A 21571-nucleotide genomic window follows, 5' to 3' on the forward strand; every position below is an offset into this window, starting at 1 on the left:
TCCAACTAATAAAAATAAATGAAAAAAAAAAGTGATCACAGACGTTGAATGGCCAATGGGTAGGCAAACTATGATTGACTTTGTTAACTGTTCTCTAGAACATTTCCCCTTCTTCCACAGACATAATTGCTTTAACAGGACACGTGGCTGCCGCGGTAGACTGTATTTCTTCGTTCTCTTGCAGCTCGGTGTGGCGTGGATAAACATTTTGTCGTTGGAACATGAGCAAAAGTAATATATTCAAATTACTATTTCCTTAAAATAAAAATTCTTGTTCTTCATTTGCTTAAAATTTCCCCCTCTCTCTGAATTGGAACTTGGATATGGCATTGATCTAGTTTTAACCATGTACATGAGGACAACATCCTAGGAGACAGTAGAGCTATAACATTATCTAAGTCATCTATAGAGCTGGGTTGCCTGCCTTTCTGGGCCAGTCTTTCTCTTTCTGGACTGGCACGTATGTGTGAGAGAAATAAACTATCTTATTTAAACCACCATATTTTTCATAGTTTCTCTTTCATGTGCTCTTCTGCTTTCTAAATAGCAGCTTAGCCTACACCCTAATTAATCAAAGTTACCCAGGTCACAAGTAAAAGACTTTGTTATAAATTCATTTGGCTATGCCAAACCCAGATTTCCTTAGTCAAAGGAAAACAACAAAGGAGAAAAAAGACCAAGACTATGAATTTTTTGGTGATTTTATTTCCAATAAAAAGAGTATATTTTAACGTTTTCTCAACCTGCATAAACCAAGTATCAAGTTTTTATATGCTTCAGTTGAATCTCCTCTGACTGATTATCCTATTGTGATAATATCTATCGATTTCCACAGTGAGTCATCAACCCTGTCAGCACTTTAATGAACAAAATTAGTCTATTTCATGCTGAAAAGCAATGCCAGCAACTCTCGCAGATAAAAAGGGTCATAAAAACTTATTGGGCAGTGACATCCTCTCACAAAATCTCTTGATAGTATCTCCCTATGACCAGCCCACACACAATGATTGGTCAGAGTGAAACGGAATTTGAGTAGGGCATTAAACAGCATTCAGGGATGACTTTATACATCTTAATGGCCATGAAAAAGAAATGGATAGGCTGAGTTTAGGAATCAAATATTATTCTAGCCAGTCAACAGCAGAGAATATTTTAATTTCATGACCATTCTTCCTCTTTTTTAAAAAAAATTATTTATTTATATGGCTGTGCTGGGTCTTTGTTGTGGCATGCAGGCTCTCTAGTTGCAGCTAGCAGGCTTAGCTGCAGCATGTGGGACCTCAGTCCCCCTGACCAGGAATCAAACCCACATCCCTTGCTTTGGAAGGTGGATTCTTAACCACTCAACCACCAAGGAAGCCCTCATGATCATTCTTGATAGCTAGCTGGTTTTCATTAGCCTAAATTCAATTATTTGTTGACATAACAATTGCTCCTAGTTTCCCTGACTCTGTTTCTGTCCTATTCAACCAGTGACGCTTCAAAATTGGGATGACTATCTTTAAACATGCAGTTGAAGGAGTTCTAAACACACTACCCCAAAATATAGCATCTTGGAATGCTGAATACTTTAAGCTGAAGGAGTCTGAGAAAGTGGCCTTTTCCCACCTTCCCCCATCCTTCTCCTCTGAAGCAAATCATAACACCCTCATGTGAGAGGTACCCTTCTACGCCTGGAAGGAAAAACATCCTTATCTCCCAGAGAGAAAGATGCTGCAAAGAATTCAAATAAACAGGTCTTACAAAATTTTTCCCAGTTAATCATACTTCTTTATGACTGTTCACTCTTCATGAAACCTAGCATGAAAACACTCAAGTTTAACTGATTCTTCAGGTCTTCACTTTCTTTTGAAGGCTCCTATGTCACGTAAAACATATTAAATAAATTTGTAAGCTTTATTCTGGTAATCTGCCTTTGTCAAATTAGTATTCAGATTCAGGCATGGATTCTATGAGGGTTGAGGAAAACTCTTCCACCCCTACTTAGTCTTCAAACAATATGGATAGAAAACTTTTTCATTCATAGTACAATGTCAACATGGATTTGAGAAATGGAAGTTGATTTCACTATAATATAAGAATCTCCTGCTATGAAATGTGAAAAAGCATGGAATTTGGGGTGGGAGCTCTGGGACTGAGCATCAAATGGGAATGATGATCTCTTCTTCACAGGGTAACTGTAAAGTGTAAAATATCTACACATCTACAGTCTAATGGTTAAGAACATTAATTCAATAGTTCAAGGCAGGCCCAGTTCTGAGGCTGGTGTGTCATTCAACTAAACAAATGACTTTAGCCAAGTTATTCAACTTCTCAAAGCCTTTGTTTCTTCATCTGTAAATGAGGATGAAGATATTCATCTGTAAATGAGGATATTGACTCATAACAATCTTTCTAATTGTTATGAGTATCATAATGTATGATACATTATGATAAGTGAAATAAGCCAGTTACCAGAGGACATATACTGTATAATTCTACTTATATGGGATACCTAAAGTAGCCACATTCGTTGAGACACAGTAGAATGGTGGTTGCTAGCTGATGGGGACAGGGAGAAATAGGGAGTAATTACTTAATGGGCTCAGAGTTACAACTTGGGGAGGTGAGAAAGCTCTGGAAGAAAGCTCAGTACAAGCGACCAACTTTATGTTATGTATATTTTACTACAATTTTTTAAAAAAGAAAAGAAACAAAATGAAAAGAAAAGAAAAGAAACTGGGCTTCCCTGATAGCTCATTGGTAAAGAATCTGCCTGCCAATGCAGGAGACATGGGTTCGATCCCTGGTATGGAAAGATCCCACATGTTGCAGAGCAGCTAAGCCTGTGCCCCACAACTACTGAACCTGTGCTCTAGAGCCTGGGCCCACGTGCCACAGCCACTGAAGGCCGCATGCCCTAGAGCCTATGCTCTGCAACAAGTGAGGCCGCTGCCATGAGGAGCCCACGTGCTGCAAGCAGAGTAGCTCCCACTCGCCACAACTAGAGAAAAGCCTGTGCAGCAGCAAAGACCCAGTACAGCCAAAAATAAATCAATTATTTAAAAAAAAGAAAAAAAAATTAAAGGTCATGAAAATTAGTTTAAAAGTACAGCATCAGGTATATTTTAAATGCTTTATAAATGATGAGTGTGTAACAATTAATTTTATTATTTAGTTTTAAAGTGCATTAAGAGTTCATCATAAATGATAAATGTACAATTAGAGAATTTTTGATGACAGTCATGAGATTTGTTAAAATATGGATCCAACAAATTACTTGGGCGTCTGGAAACACCTGCTAAGAATAATGGAAATACAGAGGTGTATGTACTAAACACACACCCTCACATTTACACATGCATACAATGACATTTCACTGGCTTAGAACAAATGAATTGTTCATATTCAAGGATGCTGCTGAAAGGGACTTTTAAGTAAGATTATAAACAAATTTGTTGGTATTCATTCTTAATTATAATAGATTGATTATTCTTTTGCATCTAACTTTATTATATTGCTCTCAGAACTCTTTTTTTGTAAGAGAGACGAACATAAACTTCGGCCAAGGAGTTAAATAACAAATGTGGCAATAATTCCTATCTATTCACTAAAGAACTGAGATGATTGTGTATAGCATATATAGTGTGTGTATACGTATATACATAGATATGGGTACAGACACATTCACTTATACACACACACACATATACATGCATATAGTAAAGATTAGCAGTCATTAAGACAGAGATTTAGAGCCTTAGAAACAATATTTTCTTATCCCCTTACCTGTAAGTAAGGAAATTAAGTGTTAGATGATTTGATTAAGACCCACATTAAATGGATGGCAGAAATATAACCAAAGCCCTTCAGAACCTCATCCCATGCCTCACCCTCAAATGCACCAGAGCAAAGAACCTGCCTCAGCCCTTCCTCCTCATGCCTCTTTTAATGCTGTTCATGCTGCCTAAAATGCTCTCCTCACAATTTAGTCATCTTTGGAAAATCTTTCCTGGAAAATCTCTCCAGAGCGAACATGGAGCCCCGCCCTTAGCCTCCTGAAGCTCCCCTTTAAAACCCCAGGGCAATCATCCTGATAACAGTCTACTCATCTGCCATCTTCATTAGACTTAGGACAACCTGAGGACACACACTGTTGTCTCTGGATGCTCCCACACCTGACCCTGGACCTGTCGACAGCAGGCACTCACTGAATGTCCGTTGGATAGGTGACCTAACCCAGCACCACAGCTTCTCTAAAAGGAGACAGGAAAGCTAGCATCAAGACTGCAAGTGGCAAGCTAGCTTTGGAATGAAGGCAGAGCACACCTTCATTAAATACAGAAGCACAGCAGAGGATGAAGGCGGAGAGGGATTCTTTTTTTAAGTAAAAGAAAAGAAGGCTTGAGTGTGCTAAATGTATTCATAGAAGGACACTGAATTTTATTATTCTTAGTTCTGTCAAGTGACCCCATATTTCCCAGGATACAACAAGATCATATTAATTACTGACAACTTGGAACAGAGCATGTTTAATCAACTATCCTCCCTTACTGGCATCTTGGACTGTCTCATGAGAAATAATGAGAAATCACCTCGAGAAATTTGCTGTGCTACACAATATATACACAGTACTATGATGATATATTTTTTTCTGATATAAATCCCTCACCCATTAAATGTACTATTTATAAAACTCTAAAACTTTAAAATTCCTTGAGTATCTTGCACTAGTTAGAAGCCCAAATTTGTGTTTGTTAGCAGTTTTAGCATTCACTGGATAGCATGCTAAACCAATCTATCTGCAAAATGAAATATAATACAGAAAAAATTAAAAACAAACTAAACAGTCACACAACCAATTATGTTGGAAGGGGAAACCAATACAAAGGAATAGCAGTATCACCAAATTGCAAGTGCAGGACTAGTATTGTTTCTATTTCGAAAGGAGTAGTGTTTTGCTGCCACCTACAGGGCAACAGGCATTCCTTCATGCAAGTTACAAAACTAAAGGTGTAAAAACCATTGCAAATCCAAAAGAATGTTATGGGTTACTTCATATTTTCAGGTTTTTATCTTCTAATTTTGTAACCTGAATAGCCGCTGCAGAAACTACAGCCTTAATTTCAGTCCTACATTAGATCACCAACTTCAAGCTCAGAAACTTTTTTTTTTTAACCCAAGTTGGTAAACCAAAGACTAGAGAGAACTAAAATCCATTTTCTATTTTCAAGCTGTTTTGCTCTTCACTTCATGCTTTCTAACCCTGTGTGGTATTTAAATATGGTCCCACAAGGAGAGAGCCTCTGGAATATGAATTGATCCTTCTTTCTGGTGTCAACAAAAAGGAAAAGGGGAATTGCATTTTGAAAGGTCAAAGGAATCCTTAACCAGCCAGCATAGTGTTGAATAAAAACTGATTTTTTTACTTTCAAATAAACAAGGCCCTATTTTATTTTACTTTATTTTATTTATGGGTTACATCAGAGATGTACTCCCTACTTTAAAAAAATATTTATTGGTAATTTGTGCTTCTATTTTGTAAATTTTTATTAAAATATAGTTGACTTACAATGTTGTGTTAGTTTTCATGTATACAGCAAGATGATTCAGTTAAGCATATATATATATATGTATGCATTCTTTTTTAACATTCTCTTCCATTATATATTATTACAAGATTTTGAGTATAGTTCCCTATACTCTACAGTAGGTCCCTGTTGTTTATTTTATATATAGTAGTGTGCATATTTTAATCCCAAACTCCTAATTTATCTCTGCATCTCCCCCATTTCCCCTTTGGTAACCATAAGTTTATTTTCTACATCTGTGAGTCTATTTTTATTTGGTCTTCTTTTTTTAAATTTCACATGTAAATTCAGTTCAGTTCAGTTGCTCAGTCGTGTCTGACTCTTTGTGACCCCACAGACTGCAGCACGCCAGGCTCCCCTGACCAGCGCCAACTCCCGAAGCTTGCTCAAACTCATGTCCATCAAGTCGGTGATGCCATTCAACCATCTTATCCTCTGTCATCCCCTTCTCCTCCTGCTTTCAATCTTTCAGAGCATCAGGGTCTTTTCCAACGAGTCAGTTCTTCGCATCAGGTGGCCAAAGTATTGGAGTTTCAGCTTCAACATCAGTCCTTCCAATGAATATTCAGGACTGATTTTCTTTAGGATGGACTGGTTGGATCTCCTTGCAGTCCAAGGGACTCTTCAAGAGTCTTCTCCAACACCACAGTTCAAAAGCATCAATTCTTCGGTGCTCAGGTTTCTTTATAATCCAACTCTCACATCCATACATGACTACTGGAAAAACATAGCTGTGACTAGACGGGCCTTTGTTGGCAAAGTAATGTCTCTGCTTTTTAATATGCTGTCTAGGTTGGTCATAGCTTTTCTTCCAAGGAGTAAGCGTCTTTTAATTTCATGGCTGCATTCACCATCTGCAGTGATTTTGGAGCCCAAGAAAACAAAGTCTGTCACTGTTTCCGCTGTTTCCCCATCTATTTGCCATGAAGTGATGGGACCAGATTCCATCTTAGTTTTCTGAATATTGAGCTTTCACTCTCCCCTTTCACTTTCATCAAGAGGCTCTTTTTCTCTGTCTTACTTCACTTAGTATGATATCTCTAGGTCCATCCATACTGCTACAAGTGGTATTATTTCTTTCTTTTTATGGCTGAGCAATAGTCCATTATGTGTATTTATATATATATATATATATATATATATATATATATATACACACACACACATATATACACACACATACATATATTCTAGAATATATGTAGAATGTAGAATAATTCTAGAATCTACATTTTCTTTATCCATTCATCTGTCAATGAACACTTAGGTTGCTTCCATGCTTGATTATTGTATATCTGTATAATATATTTGGCTATTTGTATAATAAATAGTGCTGCAATGAACATTGGGGTGCATGTATTTTTTTTTTCAAATTATGGTTTTCTCCAGATACATGAACAAGGCCAAATTTTAGACTTTTGGGATTCTCTACTAAGACTCTTTTCTTGATTTGAAGATACTAACAGTAGATGAGCTTTGCTTTATAAATTAGGTTTTATGGTTCAAGCAACAACCTTGATGATCCAACATGAATTAGCTGAAGCACAATTCACACCTCAACCCGGGTACTTCTTTGGTCTCCCTTTTAAAGGAACTCCTATAATATACTCCTCAGGAAACTACCAGTAATTCTCACGGCCCCACTGAGCAGATGCTACAATTCTCAGATGGGCATTGCAATGGTGGAGCATGGAGACAAAACAGACACATTAGCAACTGCTAACAATGAAAATAAGGACCTTCCATTTTCTAAGTATGTCTGTGAATGCTTCCTCTAATTGCACATGTGTTTTCTTTCCCTCTTGTTCCCTCACTATCACTTTTAGATAATTTAATTTTGAATGTTTGATCACAGTGTAGTAGATGCTTAGCAGCACACTGGGGTCACCTGGGGAGTTTTTAAAAATACTGATGCTTGGAATCCCTTGATGTTCAAATGAAACTGTTGTGTACAACTCAGAATCAGAAAATGTTTAAAGCAGACTCTAGTTACAGGAGATTCTGATGTAGAGTTAAGATGAGGATCTTTGCCGTGTACATTAATAACTCAATGCCTGGCAGGCCATGGTCCATGGGGTTGCAGATGGTCGGACACAGCTGAAGCGACTAAGCACGCATGCACTTTTTACCCTCCTGGTTCTGGAACTGCCTGCATCATATTAGAGGGTAGGGGGATGGCTAAGAGCAAGAATTTGGAAATGTTCAATTTAAACAAATTACTTGGGATCTAGGTGGTTCCAAAGTACACTGATGATTAATAATCACCCTGAGTTCCATTGCTGTCGTTGCTGTTCAGTCGCCAAGTCGCGTCTGACTCTGCAGCTCCACGGCCTACAGCACGCCAGGCCCCCTTGTCCCTCGCCATCTCCAGAAGTTCACCCACATTCATGGCCACTGAATCAGTGATCTACTGCTGAAGGGACTCAGTACTGTGATATGACTAGAATAAACTGGAATAGTCTCTTGTTGAAAATTGGTGGGAAGATTTTTTTTTCCTTTGAAGGAGGAGAAGGAAAAGCAAGGAAAAGAGATTTGCTTCCATACATTAAGAGGACTGTCAGACACTACTTCAAACAACTTAAGGAAAGGCACTGTGTGTCCACTGTTGTATCCATATCATTAAGCACAGTGTCTGGCTCACAACAGGTGTTCAAAAGTCATTTGCTGAATGAACACATAAATGAAAGAATGTTATTAGTATACAATGTGTTTTACTGGGTCCATTCCCAGTAGGGAATGCTAGATGAGTTGGCAGATAACAAGTGGAAGATTACAAAATGACAGGTTATTACAGGTGAGAAAACAAGGACGTCCTAAAATGGTATAGGAAGAGGTTATTTTGGCTGTAGAAGGGGCACTGGATAAGGAAGCAGGTTGCGACACACAGGGCGTGGCTTATTAGAGAGCTCCCAGCCTGCTGACAGCACGGTAACCTGGAAGGTTTAGAAGGAGGCCAAAATACGAAATACAAAAGATTATTTCTCCTATGAAATACCAGACAAGTTTCTGGAAAGATGATTCCATGATACAAAAATCAGGCTTACTGCAGCAGGCTACTGACATGAGAGAAGTTTGGTTAAAGAAAGAGATGTTTCAGTTCAGCATGTAGATTCTGTTTGATATCCAAATCAGAATCACATAGCTAAATTGAAAAAAAAAGAAGTATTGTAACACAAATATATTTTCTATTTCTCATGTAATGTGAAATATTTCTTTCTAAAAGCTGAACAATGATATAAACAGAGTAAGCAGGGACAAATGAATAATCTCTGAGAGAAAAAAATTTCAATTAAGCAAGTAGATTACATATACCCAGAGACATACACAAAGATACCTTTTAAAAAAAAAATAGTAAAATCTGCCCTCAAAGTCAATTATATTTCAAAATAGCTGGAAAAAAAAGTGCTAGGGTTTCCTATAAATCTAGTCTTGAATCAGTGATGACAAATACAAACCTCACATGTATGAGTAAAATGAAGGTTTTCACAGAATAAGGGGAAGAGTTTTACTATTCCTTATGCATAGTGATTCTGAATGGAAGAACATAGAATTCAACAAAGAAATAGAATATCTAAGAAAGACTCAAACAGAAATTACACTCAACTGAAAAACACACTAAAAGGGTTCAACAGCAGAACAGATGAAATAAACATAAGCACAAATCACTGAGCTGAGACAGCAATGGAAAACACCCCACAGAGTAGCAAAACAAAAAGGAATTAAAACAGGTGAGGAAATGTTAGGGGCCTCTGGTACAAGATCAAATGGAATAACATTCACGTGAGAAGAAAGAAGAAGCCAGAAGGACTATTTGACGAATAATGGCTGAAAACTTCTCTAATCTGGGGAAGGAAACAGTCATCCAGATCCAGGAAGCCCTGAGAGTTCTAAACAGGACGAATCCAAAGACAAACACACTGAGACACATTATGGTTAAAATGCTAAGAGTTAAGGATAAACAGAGACTCTTAAAATCAGCACGAGAAAAGCAATTAATTAATTACTTAAGGAAAATCTCATAAGGCCATCAGAAGACTTTTTTCATCAGAAACTTAACATGCCGTAAAGGAGTGGCATAACATATTAAAAATGCTGAAAAGAAAAAAAAAACAAAAAACACACAAACAACCTGCCAACCAAGAATTCTCTACTGGCAAAGTTACCATTCAGAATAAAGGAGATATTACGAGTTTTCCAGATAAGCAAAAGCTAAAGGAATTCATCACCACTAAATTGGCCTTATTAGAGATGTTAAAGGGATCTCTCTAAACTTAAAAAGTGCTAATTAATGAGAACATATAAAATTAAAAATCAATATAAAGGCAAATAAATACTAAAGGTAGTGGATCAATCACTTACATAGCATATATGAAGCTGAGACAAAATTATTAAATAAAATTAAAGTACAATAATTAAGATACACATAGTAAACTAAAAAGGTATAAAATGTGTCATTAAAAATATAAGACGTATGGAGAGTATACATATACAGGATGTTGTATGTAAACACCATAGTAACCACAAAGAAAACACTTATTAATAAATACACAGAAGAAAATGAGAAAGAAATCTAATACTAAAGAAAATCATGAAAAAATCACGGTAAAAGAAAAAGAGAAGAAAAGAACAGAGAGGAGCTACAAAAATGACCTGAAAAATTAACAAAATGACAGTAAATCAATTGTTTAGTCACTCAGTCATGGCCAACTTTTTTGCAGCCCCATGGACTGTAGCCTGCCAGGCTACTCTGTCCATGGAATTTTCCAGGCAAGTTTACTGGACTGGGTTGCCATTTTCTCTGTCAGGGGATCTTCCCAACCCAGGGCTAGAACCCACGTCTCCATGTCTCCTGCACTGCAGGTGGATTCTTTACCAAGGGGTAGGGAGAGGAGAATTTCTATATGTAATAATAGCATATAGATGTACTATAGTACTTACTAAGTTATAGGCACCAATCATATATAAACTCATTAAACTCTAATAACAATCCTGTGTGATGAATGTTACTAATATCCCCATTTTAAAGAAAGGGAAAATGTAAGTTACCTAAAATGTTACTATTAGTCACTCAGTCATGTCTGACTCTTCACGACTCCATGGACTGTATAGCCTGTCAGGCTCCACTGTCCATGGAATTCTCCAGGCAACAATACTGGAGTGGGTTGTCATTTCCTTCTCCAGGGGAATCTTCCCAACCCAGGGATTGAACCTGGGTCTCCTGCATTGCACGCGGATTCTTTGCCATCTGAGCCACCAGGGAAGCCAGTAAGTTACCTAAGATCGCTGGATAAACTGTTGAAGATGGAATCTGTTCTCAGGAGGCAGAAGAAAGGTAGGAAGAAAAGCAAGTACTATGCTAATGCCATTTTGATAACTACTGAGAGATCAAGTTAGATAAAAAATAGAGAAGATGTCAACTAGATTTCATTAATGACTTGGTCAAAAAAGCTACAATAGCATGGTATGGAAACATACCATAGTAGAGATCACTGAACCAATAATATAAAAGATATACTTAATAACATTTATATAACATACGCATCCCCTCCAAGATAAGGCTCATTCTTCTAAAATTTAACCAGAATCAACTGACTTCCCTAAAAACATCCCAGATATTTCCAAACAAAAGTACATAACATTGGAGTCTTCAAAACTGAGGCATTTCATTTGTTTACAACAACAATTATTATAATAATTACTTTTTAAGTTGCTTTGTTTTTCCTTCAGGATCTATAAAGGTATGCTATGTAGAAATTCTGATTTTTCAAGAGTATGGTTGTTAACTGAGAGCAGTTTTGCAATATGGATCAAAAATTAAAATGTGATTACAGTTTGACCAACAATTACATTCTTAGGAATTTATCCTAAAGATACCATAAGTATATGCAAAGATGGAATTTAAGGATGTTTGTTATAGTTCTGTTTAACAGGGAAGTCTAAAAACAATTTTAATGTCCATAAAAGTTAAAAATATAAAATTGGTTAAAAAATAAAAAAATAAAATTGGTTAAATAAATTATGATACATACAATAGAAAAATAAGCAGTCATTTAAAAGGCTAAGGAAGTTCTATGTGTAATAATAGCTCCTGGGTGCTGTAGTGCTTACTAAGTTACAGGCACCAATCATATATTAACTCATTAAACCTTAACAACAATCCTATGGAATAGGTATTACTAATATTACCCATTTTAAAGAAGAGGAAACTGTAATTTGCCTAAGATCACTGGACAAATTGTGTAAGATGGGATTTAAACTCAACCAGTCTGACCCTGTGCTTTTAACCACTATATGTATATTATAACACAGAAGGATATTTATAATATATTATTATATTAAAAAGTCTTGTTCAACAGCATTTTTAAAAGAAAATAAATATATATTCATCCTTTTACATTGTTCTTTTAGATTTACTTACTATCTCCCCATCGTCTCATCTGTAACCCTCAAACCCATATTAAAACATATTTATTTATATACACATATATGTGTATAAGTATATGTAGGTAGGTAATACATCCTTATATATTCAATAGACTAAAGCATGGGAGAAAGATTTTACACCCAATTTTTATTATGGTTTCCTCTGAGGTAGGATTATAAGTGGGCTTTAACTCTGTAATGTTTATATGCTTGTGGTCAGGGTGGAGGGAAACGTTCTGTCATTTACTTTTTAATCCTTGTCAGAAAGCAAAGAATCTATTCTGATTAGAAATTTTCTCTGCCAACATGAAGTCACTCAGATTAATTCTCACTGATCATCTCCCATCTATTATAATGTACTATGCTATGACTACTGAATGCATCATATAATCACTAAATTAGATTTTTAGGAATATACCTATCCTACCTAATGGATTCTGCCAACAGCCTAAATAATTTAATGATGATACTATAAGGAATCATTCTTTTAGCTGAGTAGCTTTCTAGCCACCTGGTAGACTGTTTCTAACCCAAAAGTAAATAACTCCCATTCAGAAAACAGATGTTATAAACCATACTGAGCAATAGAGACACTCACCTATGTTTATGTTGTTTAAAAACGTTATTAATTCAGCTTTACCTTTGTTAAGTCAAAAGATTTCAAACAATCTGGGGCCTTGGTTCTATCAATTATCAGCTGGGGGAGAGAATTATTATATGGTTTTCTCTGATACAGTTTATGGTTCTCCTACAAATAACATCTGGATATTTAATATATGCTAATAAGATGATCTAAGCTAACACTCAATGTTCAAGTGTTAGCACTGAGTGCTCAAGTAATGTTAAGTAATTGCTCAAGTAATGTTACTTACCTTTCTGATTCCCCTCATCACAAGAAGTAGAGAGAAATCCCTCTGCAGCTATACTGAATATTGGTTAGGCTAGGTTCATAAGCACTTTCAGCTATCCCTAAGTTTATTATTTTTATATAAACAAGTTTACATTCTTTTATCTGACAGATTAGAAGCTAAAAATTAATCACTGTCAAATGCATTTTGGGGTATTCTTTTTCTAGGTGGGAACAGTCAGATCAGTTAAGTACACTTAGGTACAGCCTATGTGTACTGATTCTATGTGGGGTCAGCTCCAAAATTCAAACAAGAGCTCCTAAAGTAACTTTGTCAAGTGAATTGTTCATATCTAAACTCAAAATGAAAAATATGAAGTACACTGTACGTACATTTTAACAGAATAAGAGAGAAGGAGCAGTAGCCCATGTTTTGAGTTATATAAGGCCCATGTAATGTGATGCCTTTGCTTTGGATAAAAGTATTTAATGGTTAAGCAGGAAAGCTCTCCTAAAATATCAAGAGGTTCTCTGAAGCTTCAAGTTACGATCTTTGGGGAAAGGTGGAAGACTTATAGGGAACCTAGTAATAAATTCAGAGTAACTTCATGAATATAACAGTAATCACAATAATGACAGCTACCATTTATTAGGCAATACAACTTTCCATTATGTTAAGGGGTTTTATGGATCCTATTATTTAGCAATCCTATGAATTAGTTTTCATTACTATCTCAAAACTCAGGGTCTGAGCACTATGAGTAATTTGCCCAAGGTCATACATTAGAGCTGAAATTAGAACCAAATCTATCTGAGTCTGGTGTCTGCAATTTTAACAACTACATTTTACTAGGAAAAGGGTGAGCCTGAATCTTTTTATAAACAAGGCAATTTTCACCTTCAATAATAGAACTTCATTTTTAACCAAAGGACAAAAACCAATCAGGTTATTTTCATCAACTCTGCAGCAAATGTCTTGCTGTTACTACAATTTTAAAGTTGCATTGATATGTTGATATAAAATCCAACGAGGTAATTATAATTGAATTCTGACATGTCATATAAATTTCTAGCTATCAGAGAAAGAACTGCAAATTGCAAGTAGCAGTTTCTTTTTTAGTCAGCATATTATGGAAGCTTTCTAATAATTCAATTATATGTTTAGCTACCTTTAGAGATGTTATTATGGTAAGAAGCATTTTAAGGAAAAAGCTGGCATCATTTTGACAGAGAACAGGTTTTAACTTTTTCTCATATCATCCAACTCGAATGAATGGAAATATTTTTATATGCTACTGGAAAGAGTGTTATGATAGCAAGATTAAATGGATTATAAGAAAATCAAACTTGAAATACACAACAACAACAACAAAAGATGGGAGAAGGAGAGAAGAGCAGAGTTCCTCAGACAAGTCGTTTTTTGTGTTCAAGAATCTAGAATGAGTCAAAGGTTGTAAACTGAATGATGCTCAGTTCCAAGGGCAGAGAGATAAGACAGTTTGGTTAAACATAAAAACGGACTTACTTTTAGGAGAGCCAAGGCTACGTGAAAGATTATGTTCAAACCCTGAAACAGAAAAAGAGAGTCAAAATCAATAATCACATCGATCACTATTTTATTAAGTATTTTCCCAAGACCTCCACATATCATTAATAAAATCTGATTGTTTTCATTTCCACATGCAATAATAATTAAACGATGAGATTTTTCAAAGGTATTTTTCTTCTCTGAGAGGCTTATTATAAATTTTAGGTCCTATTTAATTGATGCTCACATAAAATTATTGTTTTTACAGTAAATTACTTTTCTTCAGTCTATTTCTGGTTCAAGGCCTGCAAAAGTCAAGTTCCTTGATCAAAATGGCAGTGACACTGAAGTCTAAAATTATTAAGTGAAATTTCTCAGTCCTATCTGTGTCATATGGTTACACTGCCCGTGGAAAACAAAACAGAGAACAAAAGGTGCTCCTGGTAACTGAGGCAGATTATATGAGGGAAACTGTAAGCATCACACTGGATTTCCACTACCTACCATTCTAATTGTTTTGTTGTTTTAGTGTTTGTTTTCAAGGAGTATTTGTACAACTAGAGGTTGTAATTAGGGGCTATCTGCTAGACTTCTTGTCTTTTTCTTCCTGAAAACCAGAGCAACAGTTCTTCAGGAATAAAAAAGATTAAATAGCTTGCTAAGAAGCCATACTGGAGCTGAATTTTGACTCTGAGTGAGATGTTGAAATATAAAAGTCAAGAGAAAGGAATCTTAAATGCTCAAGATGACAGAGGCAGAAACAACTGCCACAGAATACGCTGTTTCTTTGCCATGCAAGTCATCATTCATGAGAAAAAAGACCTTTCAAATTTGAGCTGATATCTCCCATAAGTTCGTATCTTCCCATAACTATGTGGTATGCCCTCTTCAGCTTGGTCACAAGTATAATCTAAACTACCTTTTGGACATGGAATTGTACTAGATGTGCTATGCAAAGAACTCCTAATGAACCATCCTTTTACTATCTCCAAAATCAGAAGCAAGGATTAGGACTAGATAATTAGAGTATATTCCTGTTATAATATAAGAATCTCTCACATTCAACTACCGAACATATGATGTAATGGCAGAAGAGATGAATGATAAACACAAAATAATTGGTTGAAAGTTTTGAGTGTACTGAGTAATTCGTTAAGAAACCAAAGCAGTAAAAATCATAATCAGGCCAGGAGACAAAATCAAATTGACAAAGAGTTCATTACCACAGCAAGCAATGATTCTAGACTAGTTTTGGTCACTATTAGAAAAAAGAGAGAGATACTACTATAATAATAACAATAATAATAATTTTAAAACAACTTGGGTTACAATTAAGCGGAATCTGCTTTCCTAATCTAAATTTGGATCCCTGCCCTCTAGCTGTAGGCCCTGCTCCACATTCCCTCCATCCCCCACACCACAACCACTAGGCATGGTCCAACCTCACGACCTGAATGCTGTGCTGATCAACCTGCCGTGAAGACCAAATCCACAGGATCTCTGATTCTCAGTTGTTTTTTATTCAATCACTGTCACTATGTAAGCACCTCTTGTCTATAGTTCTCTAATCCCCATAAAGCTCTGGCCTTCCTCCTAAGCCCGTCTCCCACCCTTCCATCTCCTTTCCAGACTCCTTCAGAGTTCATGTTCATGTTCAGCCCCATTCCATGTTCAGCCCACTTTGCTATGCTCTTGACCTCCCCGCCAAACATTTCCCCCACCTCCATGCTTTCACAGAAAGAGGGAAATCTAGGGACCCATATAGCAACCTGTATTATGGTTCTCATTTTTCAGAGCATGAACTTGATTACCTAAGTTATATATGCATTTAGCAGTTGCAGGCTAGGATCACTCTCCAAAGCCTCCCAAATGAGTAGTCTAATGGCATTTTCACCTCACAGTGTTGATGTAATATGTATAATAAGTGCTTATTTGATAACCAAATGATTATACTAGGTATCTCCAAGTTTTCTGGGATTTATTCTTTTCCATATGGACCCAACTAGACCAATTTGTAGAGTCACCATCAAATAACAGTAAGAAACATTTTCTTCAATGATCTCAAATTATTGGACAATTGAGCTATGGAACACACAAAGAAGAATTTAGGGGAAAAAAAGAATCTGTAAATAACCAAAACAGCTCTTGCTAATAGCCAAGAAAAAACTTATTCAAATTTTAATTTCACTTACACTTAGAATTAGTAAAGAATCTGCCTGCAATGGAGGAGATCTGGGTTTGATTCCTGGGTCAGCAAGAGCCTCTGAAGAAGGAAATGGCAACCCACCCCAGTATTCTTGCCAAAGAATCCCATGGACAGAGGAGCCTGGCGGGCTACAGTCCATGGGGTCCCAAAGAGTTGGTATGACTGAAGCAACTAACATGATTTTATTGTTCACAGATATCAGAAGTAGCGAGCTAAAAGACAAAGTGTGTGCTAGATGGGATTAGGGACATAGCCTATAGAGACAGTTATCAGAATCAAAATATTATACTTGATAGAAGGTAAACTTTTAAAAAAATGTATAGCTATCTGGGCTCATCTAATGACGTCAAAAGACCTTCAATAGCTAACATTACTGTGGTAACCCCAGAAATATTAATGAATGCTTACATTATATTTGAAACACTGTGCTTAAGAAGAAAGCACTGTCTGCGTTTTAAGTAAAAAGTAGCTTTTTAAGCTTGGGCAGCTAAAGAGGTAACTTTCATTTATTAGAAGATTTTATACAAATAAATTCTTTAAATAAGTTCATAATGTACATGTTTATGTGAAACCCTAGAAGTTATCATAAAAAATGAAGAAAAGTAAAGACTTCATAAGCTTTAAACTGAAGTAGAATAGTGTGGCCAGACCATACAAACAAAGGCACAATATTTTCAGACCTCTAGATTGCTGGAAATTAGAAAAAACATGCTATTCTGCCAAGTTCTTTATTTCATTACAAATGTATCCTGATTTCCTAATAGAATAAAAAAGGCAACTTATTCAGACATTTTAAATTATCTATTTTTCTCTTTTAGATAAAACTTATTCCCATTTAGGAATATAATTAGAGGTATTATTAAATTATAGTAACCTCCATAGGCCAGCATTCAGGCAGCACAAGTAGGTTTCTTTTAAGATAACAATGTCAGTACAAGCTTCGGTCCTCAACCTGCTAGCCACCAATGAAATACATTGTAAGCAAACAACCCTTCACTTTTCCAAGGCACCAAATGAACTAAATGCCCCATCATTTTATTGTCCGCTTACTCTTACATGGTCCAACATTTGTCTAATTAAGCTGAAATATATTTAAAAAAATTTTTTAAAGAAAAGATGTCATACACTTTCAAAATGCCTCCCTATTCAGAAATATGTAATCTATAACAATTTGTTTTTCACTGAGGGGTAAATAAGTGTTCCTAATGGGATTGAAAGGGTTAAGGTACTTAAAGAATTATTAAGAGTGAAATAACAGGTAAATACACTGTCATGGCTACTTACCATTTATATGCAAAGTCTAACTCCAAGGGCAAGATAATAAATGAGTCAATATCCATTGATTATTTCCTACATGTCAAGATCTAAATTAATTACACTATAAACATGTCCTTACTTAGTCCCACAACAACCTGAAATTCCATTTTACCCACAAAAAAATTAGATTTAGAGAAGTCAAATTATATTTCCTAAGGTCATAGAGCTCTTAAATGGATTTTAACCTATACAGTATAACTCTAGAAGTCATACTCATAACCACTGTTAAGAGAAGATGGCTGAAGGAATGAATGAAAGAATACCTTAGCTGAGTATTATTTAATGTGGCCTCTAATTCTCAAAGGATTAAAGTGATTCTTCCCATTTAAAGGCAAGTATATTTTGAGAGCAAGGAGGAGAAAGATTAATAATAGGTGACCTCTATCAAAACCAAATTTTATTATTTGTCTCCATATTAAAAACACTCACAAAAATCATCTGACTGCTTGCAGGACATGAAGCAATAGAAACTCAGCTTGCTGTGAAAATAAAGGGTCACCACCTTTATCCAGTGACAACAGACTGAGTGACAACCTTCTGGGTATGAAGTGGTTCCTTAACAGCCTGGGAAGCTGCTGTATCAAAATTCAGTCATAGCCTGGAAAAATCTTCACTTTAAAGAACACCTACAAGTAATTGCCTCAAATTAAATAATTGCTCCAAAGTGCAGATCATCGTGTTCCTGGGTAGGCCGACAACGGAGCACCCACCAGCCTGTATGACGGCAGGCTGACAGAGCGCTCGCTGAGACAAAGACACGAGTGTCTTGGCTCTGACAGCAGGCAATCGTGGGCTCAGAGGGGGCTGACAGACTGTGTGAGAAGCTGTCAAGAACTGCACTGACAGCGCTGAGAACAAACGCCGGGAAGGTCGTGTCAAAAAAGTGCCAAACGTGCATCCGCACTGGGGTCCTCAGGGACCAACGTAAATGGGAAATAAACAGTATGTGGAAATGGAGATCCAAGCAACAAGCAGCGAAAAATGATCAGACAGGTAAGTGGAGGACAAAGACAGCTGAAGCTGGAGGAAATGGGCGCTGCTCTTTTGGCCATCCAGTGTGGGACACGTCACTCCAGAAAGGGGCAACGACTCACTGAGACAGCATTTAGAAAGCATACTGAATGAACTGAGCACTTGCTCAGTATTCAATAAACGCTAGCAATTATTATTAGGTTTGCATATTTATTGCCTGCCATATCTTACATTTTATATACTGTTTTCACTAGTTCTCTCAATACTCTAGGGCATTTATGTTACCGCCACAATTTTAGAGATAAGAAAACTGAGGATCATAGACATCACACTGTTAGTAAATGGTAATGCCAGGGTTAGAATTTATGTATGTTGGACAAAAAAATGTCCATGCTTTTTTTCACCAATTCCATCTCTACTGCAAAGCCAATGAGATTTTGGTGAAATATCTGTTATGAATTAAAGGTGGTCATAATTCTCAGACACTTTTCCCATTGACAGGCAGAGTCTCTTGGTCCTTTCCTCTTGAATCTGGTAAGACTATATTACTGCTTTGACCAAGAGAATATGATAGATGTGAAGCTATACCAATATTCTGGGCTCAGGTTTCATAAGTCATTGATTGATGGCTTCCATATCCTATTTCTTGGAGTGCCCTCTTGGAAACCAGTCACCAAGTAAGACGTGCAATTACACTTAGACTCCCATGCTCCAAGAGGCTGAACACAGAGGAAAGAGCGTGCAGGACACACGCCATGCACAGAAAGAGGCCAAGAAACACCCTGGTGCCAGGTATGTTAATGAAGATGTCATCCTGAAAGTGAATCCTCCAGCCTCAGGTGCCCCAGCTGATGCCATGTGGATCAGAGGTGAAGCACACAGATAAAGTCTTCCCAAATTTCCAAATTATGAAATTGTCAATAAAATAACCAGAAGTTCTCAACTTTTTAAAAAACTTTTACTTTGAAATAATTTCAAACTTGGAAAAAATTTGCAAAAATAGTGTCAAGAGTTTCTGCTCACCCTTCACCCAGCTATGAAGCTGGGTTAACATTTTACATCACCACACAACAACCACCAAAATCAAGAGAGTTGTATTCAAATTCCCACTAATGATTTTTTCCTGGTCCAGGATCTAATCCTGGATCATAAATTGAATTTACTTGTCATGTCTCTTCAGTTTCTCTTCTGGGACAGTTTTCGGTCTTTATCTTTCATGAACTTGACTCTTGTCAAGAGTAAAGGCCAGTTACTTTGTAGAATGCCCCTAAATTTGGTCTGTCTGATGTTTCTTTATGATTAAACTTAGATTATGTATTCTTAGCACCCAGAATCAATGCTGGGTCAGCCCATTTGATCAGGAAGCTAGATTAATATCAACAACATCTTGCTCCAAAATCACTGTTTTAAAGTCACTCGGGGGACTTCCCTGCTGGCCCAGTGGTTAAGACTCTGAGCTCCCAATGCAGGGGGCCCAGGTTTGATCCCTGGTCAGGGAACTAGATCCAACATGCTGCAACTAAGACCTGGTGCAGCCAAATAAATGAATAAATTAAAAAATAAAAATAAAAAAAATAAAGTCACTCGGATTTGGCATAGTTTGTAACATCAGGTAACCAGAAAGAATCCCTTTGGCTTCTCTTTGATAAATTTCTTACTTCTGTGATCTGCACTGAATTCTTTTTTCCCCCACAGAAAAGAGAAAGTGACAGGTAATTACCATGCAAATATAAAGAAGTAAATACTGGCTGCTCTTTAAATATAGGTCCTATAGCAAGAATACTGTAAATTTCAGCCAAAAAAAGTATTTTACTTTATTCTGTGCTTCTTGTATTATAAGTACTTTACAAGTCCAATTTTTTAGAATGACTAAATAATGGACTTTGATGGAGTAGTAAGTAAAATGATGCAATATTCTGGCTTTTGGTTTGTTTCTGGATGCCCGCTAGAGGGCAGGATTGTAGCACTGAAAACCAAGAAGCAGTTTTACCAAAAAAAAAAAAATTCTGAGACTTTCATAGAAGCTTTGCATACAAATTCATTTAAGTCCTAATGTGTTAAAACCCTCATGGCTAAGTCCTCCCTTATGTCTACAACTAATTCACTAATATAAAATATGAAAAAACTTGGAGGATTGTCACCCTTTCTTCCCCCAGTTTTATTAAATATTCTCCATTTTTGTTATAGAATTGTGAATTTTTTCCTAAGTAGAGTGGTGAAGAAGAGTTCGAGAAGGGGGACGGATGAGAAGTAAATGTAACATGAATGTGTCAGTTTAGGCACAGGTGATTATCTTTGCTTGACTTAGACCTGTTTGTTTTTAATATTCTATTTATTTACTTTAGTTCTGGCTGCCTCAGGTCTTAGTTGCAGCGTACAGGATCTTTCCTCGTGGTACATGGGCTTCTCTCTACTTGTGGCCTGCAAGCTCAGCTGCCCTGCCACACATACGATCCTAGTTTCCAGACCAGGGATCAAACCCACGTCCCCTCCATTAGAAGACAGAATCCAGAGGATTCTCAACCACTGGACCACCAGGGAAGTCCCTAGGATTCGTTTTTTCAGCAAACTCAACATTCAAAAAACTAAGATCATGGCATCTGGTTCTATCATTTCATGGTAAATAGAGGGGGAAACAATGGAAACAGTGGCAGACTATTTTCCTGGGCTCCAAAATCAGCGTGGATGTTGACTGCAGCCATGAAACT

General features: G+C 36.6%; 1 protein-coding gene across 3 annotated transcripts in view; it reads right to left on the reverse strand.

The window, feature by feature from the left end:
* RABGAP1L (RAB GTPase activating protein 1 like) overlaps positions 1-21571 on the reverse strand; it is a 669536-nt gene that overhangs the window by 171551 nt on the left and 476414 nt on the right. For all 3 annotated transcript variants that reach the window (XM_043484703.1, XM_043484704.1, XM_043484705.1), the window contains one exon: positions 14366-14407. In XM_043484703.1, the coding sequence (XP_043340638.1) occupies positions 14366-14407 (42 nt within the window). The remainder of the gene's footprint in view (positions 1-14365; positions 14408-21571) is intronic.

This window comes from Cervus canadensis, chromosome 13 (assembly GCF_019320065.1).
Source record: "Cervus canadensis isolate Bull #8, Minnesota chromosome 13, ASM1932006v1, whole genome shotgun sequence".
Classification (NCBI taxonomy): Eukaryota; Metazoa; Chordata; class Mammalia; order Artiodactyla; family Cervidae; genus Cervus; species Cervus canadensis.